The sequence below is a fragment of the Salmo salar genome, chromosome 27 (genome assembly GCF_965601325.2).
Source record: "Salmo salar chromosome 27, fSalSal1, whole genome shotgun sequence".
Lineage (NCBI taxonomy): Eukaryota > Metazoa > Chordata > Actinopteri > Salmoniformes > Salmonidae > Salmo > Salmo salar.
In genome coordinates, this window is record NC_138317.1 from 24,900,094 (window position 1) to 24,907,477 (window position 7,384).

Sequence of the window (7,384 nt, forward strand, 5' to 3'; positions counted from 1 at the left end):
ATCGGCTGAGAAGTCGATACCTGCAGTGCGTTCAGAAAGTATTCACACCACTTGACTTTATCCATATTTTGTTGTGTTACAGCCTGAATTTAAAATTGATTGAATTGAGATTGTGTCACTGGTTTACACACAATACCCCATAATGTCAAAGTGGATTCATATTTTTGTTTTTTATTAATTCAAAATTAAAAGCTGAAATGTTTTGAGTCAATAAGTATTCAACCCCTTTCTAATGGCAAGCCTAAATAAAATCAGGAGTAAAAATGTGCTTAACAAGTCACATAATAAGCTGCATGGACTCACCGTGTGTGCAATAATAGTGTTTAATATGATTTTTGAATGACTACCTCATCTCTGTACCTCACACACAATTATATGTAAGGTCCCTCAGTCAAGCAGTGCATTTCTAACAGATTCAACCACAAAGACCAGGGAGGTTTTCCAATGCCTCGCAAAGATGGGCACCTATTGGTAGGTGGGTAAAATATCCAACAACAAAAAACATTGGTTAAAACTATTTTCTTCCATTTCCTTCTTTAATACCCACTGAACACAACCTCTTATAATGTAATGTCCATGGTGATTGACCTTTGGGTAAAAGAATGGGACATTATTGAGGCCTTTACCACTTATAAATCAAGACCCTGTTTATGAATTGTAGCCTATAAGGCGCAGTAAATACCACACTAATCTTTCAATCACAAGACCATTTATTTGCAATATAAAACAAAAAGCAAAACAAACAAGATTCAATCAAAACACAAAATGTGTATTGTAAACATCTGATCTAGTTTGTTGACCATGTACAAGATACATTTAGATACTTGAGCTTGATACAAAACAGAGTCCCAGTCCAGATCTTCAGCATTGTACAATGATCTTAGTCTTTACAAAAAGGTTCCGTATGAGTAGAAACATTATATACATGTTCTAGGTGGGATCTCACACAGCAGGAGGAAACAGTTAGCCAGATATCACATTGAGAATTATTTTATATTTCCAGAACAACAAAAAGATAGTCGAAAAAGGCAATAGGTTCTTGGCTGCCAGTTCTTACTATCCAATCCTCAGCTCTAGCTCATTTGTGATGATTGTCTTTCTTTTTGTTTTTTTGTCCACAATATTTTGTACCCTTCCATGGAGCATTCTTGCCACATTACTCTTCCCACATCAGAAACAAAGAATTTCTCCTCCAACTACCTCTACAGCTGTCTCATTATCTCAGACTAGGCGATTTCTCAATGTCAACAACCCACTTTCCCATGAATATTTGTGAATATGAATACACGTCATCTGGCTGACTCATCGATCCTGCCCTGTGAAACCTCACTGTGGCTTTGGGTAGTGGGGTTAGGGGTCACTATGATGGGGGGTCATCTCCATGGATAGCCTTGTACTTGGTCATCTCCTCTGGAAAAACCTTGCCCAGCTCAGAGATCAGCAGGCTCTTAAACTTCTGCAACCAGAGACAGAACAGAGGGGTCAGAGTTTGAAGCTAAAGTGTATTTACTGTTACTTAGTAAGAACCATTATGGCCCTAATGGTAATAAGACAGTATAAGAGGATTATATGTGCTTATGACACATCTTACACTCCATTATAATCAGGCATTATACCAGCAGGCTTTGAGTAAAGTGTAACCATGACTACCTGTCCTTAAGTCATTTCTTGAATCTATTTCTCTGTCTTTATTAGGCTTGAATCTACTGCCACTTACCGTCATGGTGTCAATCTTGCCTTTAACCTGCTCGTTCTTGGCCAGGGCCCTTTCCAGACACTCCTTAGTGTACAGCTGGGGGTTACGACCCTGATCTATGTATCTGAAAACATAAGGCAAAACATTACATTGGTTTAGTTAGGCTGAGGGTCTGTGGCCAAGTGGAGATCTGAGGGTGAGAAATAGCTGGTATAAGGGTGACTTTCCTTCTATTAAGCTCACCACAGTCTCGAGTAGCCATCGTTACAAATCTCATCTCGTTGACTCGACTATTGGATGTCTTGATTTTGCGTTTGAATGGGAGCGCTAGCATTCAACACTCGCATTTGACTGACTCTGAGAATAAATTACTACTCAGTTTCCCCTCAAGAGAGGCAATTCCTTGTTATGTCTGTGTCCCTTTTCCTACCCTGTCAGACAAAGTCTTATAGCTTATGCAGCATTTGTTTAGTATATTATGCATGCATGCATGCATGCATGCTCGCCTAATGCAAGCCAGATTTATTTTCAGAAAACAATCTGTTTCCTGCTCAGTGTCACCCATACAAACTATGTGATTGGTTTGAAATGGCAACGCATACCTAGTTTCCATCTCGTACTCTACACCCATTTTTATCGTATTCGTGAGGCGAACTTTCCCAGGCTTTCAAAAGTTACATGACAATCCTGGGATTCCGAGGCTCACAAACTAGAGCCAGAAATGGCAGATGTATGTACAAGTTGGTAGGTACATCTACTCACTCGAATGCCTCGAGAGGAACGTTGATCTCATGTAGCTGCTGGCGACATTTCTCAATGTCCTGCAGTCCCGTGATCATGTAGTTTCTGAAAGGCACAGAATCGAGTATTGACATTTCAACAACTAACGTTAGCAGGCTAAATCTACAACTACCATACAACTAACTACCTCAACATTACTGATAGTTAGTCAGTAATTAAATCAGGTCATTAATATATGTTAAGTATTTTATACCATGATGTGTCTATAACATTGATTGACTGTACTAGCTAGCTAGCTCGCTATGTGGAAGCTAGTTAGCATTGACTAACCCGTTTGCCTTTTTTACACAACTGTGGTGTATTGATAACGGGGAGTTAGTAGTCACATATTTAAGTGGCTAGCTATGATGGCTAGTAATACTAGAAACACCTAGCTAGCTAGCCAACTGGCATAACTTACAGTTTTTGGTTGAGTCCTGTTTGACTGCTAGGTTGGAAGTCGCTAACGATGATTCCCATTTGTCGAATATTTTCAACAAACTTCTCGAGATGCTCCTCGAGGTTATCAAATTTCTCAGCCATGTCTCCAACAAAACGCTATCTATGTCTTCAGTTCTCATAAACATTAAATATTTGTGGAAATGTAAAAAGACAAACAAAGCCTTTAATCAATTCATGACAATTTCAGTCGCTATCCAGACTTCTATAGCGCTACACTGCTTTTCCGAAGGGTAAGAACCAATCATTGGCAAATATGTAGTTGCCGTAGCGACAGCCTGCCGTCTGCCGCTCCAGATTGCCGCAAAGCGTCGTGCTCTGAAATAGTCAGAGACACATTGTTGCAACTTGTTATTTGTTCAAGGTCTTACAACTCGAACATTGATTGTTACAATGTATCATCATCACCATGCATTTTTAATACAGGTCATTTGAAAGCGTGTGTTTATATATTGATGGACAGTGTTTTATAAGTGTTTTCAATTCATAAAAGCAGTGCAATGAAACAATAAAACAAACAAAATATAAAATATAGTAAAATACTTTGTAGGCTACTTAGGACAGCTGGTTTGATGCCACTTTGTAATATAATAACCTTACACTAGTGTCCCACATCACCTCACACTTGTTATGAATTCATCAATAAGACTTTGTAGAAGCTTGTAGATAACGATCCGATAACAAACTCTTGTTTTTTACAAATATGTGACAATAACCTTTTTACAAAACCCTCTCCATGCACTTGGGAAATTGATTTGGGGACTTTCCAGGCTCTTGGTGAAAATCTAACTAATGGAGTCTGCACATCTTTTACTTGATCCTGAAACACCTCTACTATCCCCAAATTCTGCCCCTTTTCATGAATGTAGCCTCTTTTCTACCCCCTTTATTGCACATCATGTGCTTCCTTTCTTTCCTAACTTATTATTTCCCTGTAATTCCTTCCACCATCATCATATGCTGTTTATTTGCTATATAGAAAATAAATTGATTCAGAGATGTTATGAACAACTAAAATAACATATTTCAATGTATTATACAATATCTAATGAAGGAAAATACATTTACATTTATTAAAGGTTCATTTTGTGCATTTTTATAGCTGAAAAGGTCTCTGTCCCACTATTCACACACCATTCAGGGGAAGTGGAACAGTGATATAAATCTGATTTCATAAAATATAACAACTGTTTACATGACTAGTTATTATATTTTAAAACACTACCAATAACTACTCATTTTAACACCAAAAGCTAGATTTTTGAATTATAATTGATAGAATGAAAGCCTTATTATTAAGGTTTCATATGGCGGTTTTTCATGAGTTTCAACGTGTCACCCCATCTAGGAAGCCAGAACACTTACACTACAATGATGTCACACTAACTAATAAATGGTTCATGCACAGAACATATTCAGCCCCTCGGGAGGTTGAAAAGATTTGGCATGGGCCCTCTGATCCTCAAAAAGGTCTACAGCATTGACAGCATGTTGACTGGCTGCATCCTCACTTGGTATGGCAAATGCTTGACATCCGACACAAGGCACTACAGAGGGTAGTGCGTACAGCCCAGTACATCCCCGGGCCCGAGTTCCCAGCCATTCAGGACCTCTATCCCAGGTTGTGTTAGAGGAAGGCCCTAAAAATTGTCAGACTCCAGCCACCCAAGTCATAGACTGTTCTCTCTGCTAACGCACAGGCAAGCCGTACCAATGCACCAAGTCTGGAACCAACAGGACCCTGAGCAGATTCATTTCCAAGCCATTAGACTGCAAAATAGTTAGTTAAATAGTTAAGCAATAGCTACCCAGACTATCTGCATTGACCCTTTTTGCACTAACACTTTTGACAGATCGCATACGCTGATGCTACTGTTTATTATCTATCATGTTGCCTAGGTTTGTGTCAAGAACTGCAACACTGCTGGATTTTTCACACTCAACAATTTCCCTTGTGTATCAAGAATGGTCCATCACCCAAAGGAACCACCAGCCAACTTGACACAACTGTGGGAAGCATTGGAGTCAATATGGCCCAGCATCCCTGTGGAATATTTTCAACACCTTATAGAGTCCATGCCCCGACGAATTGAGGCTGTTCTGAGGGAGGGCAACTCAATACTAGGAAGGTGTGCTTAACGTTTTGTGCACTTAGTGTATGCCCAACATATTAGCCCAACACATGAAGTTTCCTAATCATACAAAATTGAATTGAATTGTCATTGGGGTACAATTAGGACTTTAACAACGGTGTCCCAATTTATCTAACCTGCTGTCCCAGTCTACCAAATGTAAACTGAAAAAATGGTTTAGACTCAGTTGAAGATTTCAGACATGTTAATGTATCATGTGTTGGGCTAATACTGTATGTTGGATATATGTCAAAAGAGGTTACAGAAAAAGGAAATGCAAAAAGTGTCCCAGTTTTTCCGAATTCACCCAACATACACTACCGGTCAAAAGTTTTAGAACACCTACACATTCAAGGGTTTTTCTTTATTTTTACTATTTTCTGCAATGTAGAATAATAGTGAATGAAATCAAATCAAAGTTTATTTGTCACGCGCACCGAATACAACAGGTGTAGACCTTACAGTGAAATGCTTACTTACAGGCTCTAACCAATAGTGCGAAAAAAAGGTGTGTGTGTGTGTGTGTGTGCGTGCGTGCGTGCGTGCGTGCGTGCGTGCGTGTGTGTGTGTGTGTGTGTGTGTGTGTGTGTGTGTAGGTTAGTAAATAAATAAAACAACAGTAAAAATAAATTTGAAAATAAGAGTAGCAAGGCTATATACAGGCACCGGTTAGTCAGGCTTATTGAGGTAGTATGTACATGTAGGTATGGTTAAAGTGACTACCGGTATGCATATATGATGAACAGAGAGTAGCAGTAGCGTAAAAAGAGGGGTTGGCGGGTGGTGGGACACAATGCAGATAGCCCGGTTAGCCAATGTGTGGGAGTACTGGTTGGTCGGGCCAATTGAGGTAGTATGTACATGAATGTATAGTTAAAGTGACTATGTATATAAGATAAACAGAGAGTAGCAGCAGCGTAAAAGAGGGGAGGGGGGCACACAATGCAAATAGTCTGGGTAACCATTTGGTTACCTGTTCAGGAGTCTTATGGCTTGGGGGTAAAACTGTTGAGAAGCTGTCCTAGACTTGGCACTCCGGTACCGCTTGCCATGCGGTAGTAGAGAGAACAGTCTATGACTGGGGTGGCTGGGGTCTTTGACAATTTTTATGGCCTTCCTCTGACACCGCCTGGTGTAGAGGTCCTGGATGGCAGGCAGCTTTGCCCCAGTGATGTACTGGGCCGTACGCACTACCCTCTGAAGTGCCTTGCGGTCGGAGGCCGAGCAATTGCCGTACCAGGCAGTGATGCAACCGGTCAGGATGCTCTCGATGTTGCAGTTGTAGAACCTTTTGAGGATCTCAGGACCCATGCCTAATCTTTTTAGTTTCCTGAGGGGGAATAGGCTTTGTCGTGCCCTCTTCACAACTGTCTTGGTGTGTTTGGACCATTCTAGTTTGTTGTTGATGTGGACACCAAGTAACTTGAAGCTCTCAACCTGCTCCACTACAGCCCCGTCGATGAGAATGGGGGTGAGCTCGGTGCTCCTTTTCCTGTAGTCCACAATCATCTCCTTAGTCGTGGTTATGTTGAGGGATAGGTTGTTATTCTGGCACCACCCGGCCAGGTCTCTGACCTCCTCCCTATAGGCTGTCTCGTCGTTGTCGGTGATCAGGCCATCAAAACTATGAAAAAACATGTATGGAATCATGTAGTAACCATGATGACAGCTTTGCACACTCTTGGCATTCTCTCAACAACCAGCTTAACATGGAATGCTTTTCCAACAGCCTTGAAGGAGTTCCCTCATATGCTGAGCACTTGTTGGCTGCTTTTCCTTCACTCTGCGGTCCGACTAATCCCAAACCATCTCAATTTGTTTGAAGTCGGGAGATTGTGGAGGCCAGGTCATCTGATGCAGCACTCCATCACTCTCCTTCTTGGTAAAATAGCCCTTACACAGCCTGGAGGTGTGTTGGGTCATTGTCCTGTTGAAAAACAAATGATAGTCCCACTAAGCCCAAAACCAGATGGTATGGCATATCGCTGCAGAATGCTGTGGTAGCCATGCCGGGTAAGTGTGCCTTGAATTCTAAATAAATCACAGACAGTGTCACCAGCAAAGCACCCCCACACAATGACACCTCCTCCTCCATGCTTTACTGTGGGAAATAGACATGCAGAGATGATCCGTTCACCAAAAATCTCAAATTTGGACCCCAGACCAAAGGACAAATATCCACCCGTCTAATGTCCATTGCTCGTGTTTCTTGGCCCAAGCAAGTCTCTTCTTATTATTGGTGTCATTTAGTTGTGGTTTCTTTGCAGCAATTGGACCATGAAGATCTGATTCACAATCTTCTCTGAACAGTTTATGT

At 41.0% G+C, this 7,384-nt stretch overlaps 1 protein-coding gene across 1 annotated transcript; it reads right to left on the minus strand.

Annotated features, from left to right (window-relative positions):
- Positions 1-692: 692 nt before the first annotated feature.
- med10 (mediator complex subunit 10) lies at positions 693-3,174 on the minus strand. The gene is made up of 4 exons (XM_014177962.3): positions 2,898-3,174; positions 2,459-2,542; positions 1,718-1,820; positions 693-1,456 (listed from the first exon to the last, which is right to left on the minus strand). The coding sequence occupies exons 1-4, from the start codon at positions 3,017-3,019 to the stop codon at positions 1,361-1,363; spliced, it is 405 nt and encodes a 134-aa protein (XP_014033437.1). The 5' UTR covers positions 3,020-3,174; the 3' UTR covers positions 693-1,360.
- Positions 3,175-7,384: the final 4,210 nt, after the last annotated feature.

What these genes read in the sequence shown, in the direction of transcription:
- med10 (XM_014177962.3), bottom strand. Translation starts at nt 3,019, where the DNA reads ATGGCTGAGAAATTTGATAACCTCGAGGAGCATCTCGAGAAGTTTGTT. An exon ending in ACAGGACTCAACCAAAAACT is followed by an intron (nt 2,543 to 2,897) that starts GTAAGTTATGCC and finishes TGTGCCTTTCAG; the next exon opens with AAACTACATGATCACGGGAC. An exon ending in GCAAGATTGACACCATGACG is followed by an intron (nt 1,457 to 1,717) that starts GTAAGTGGCAGT and finishes CTCTGGTTGCAG; the next exon opens with AAGTTTAAGAGCCTGCTGAT.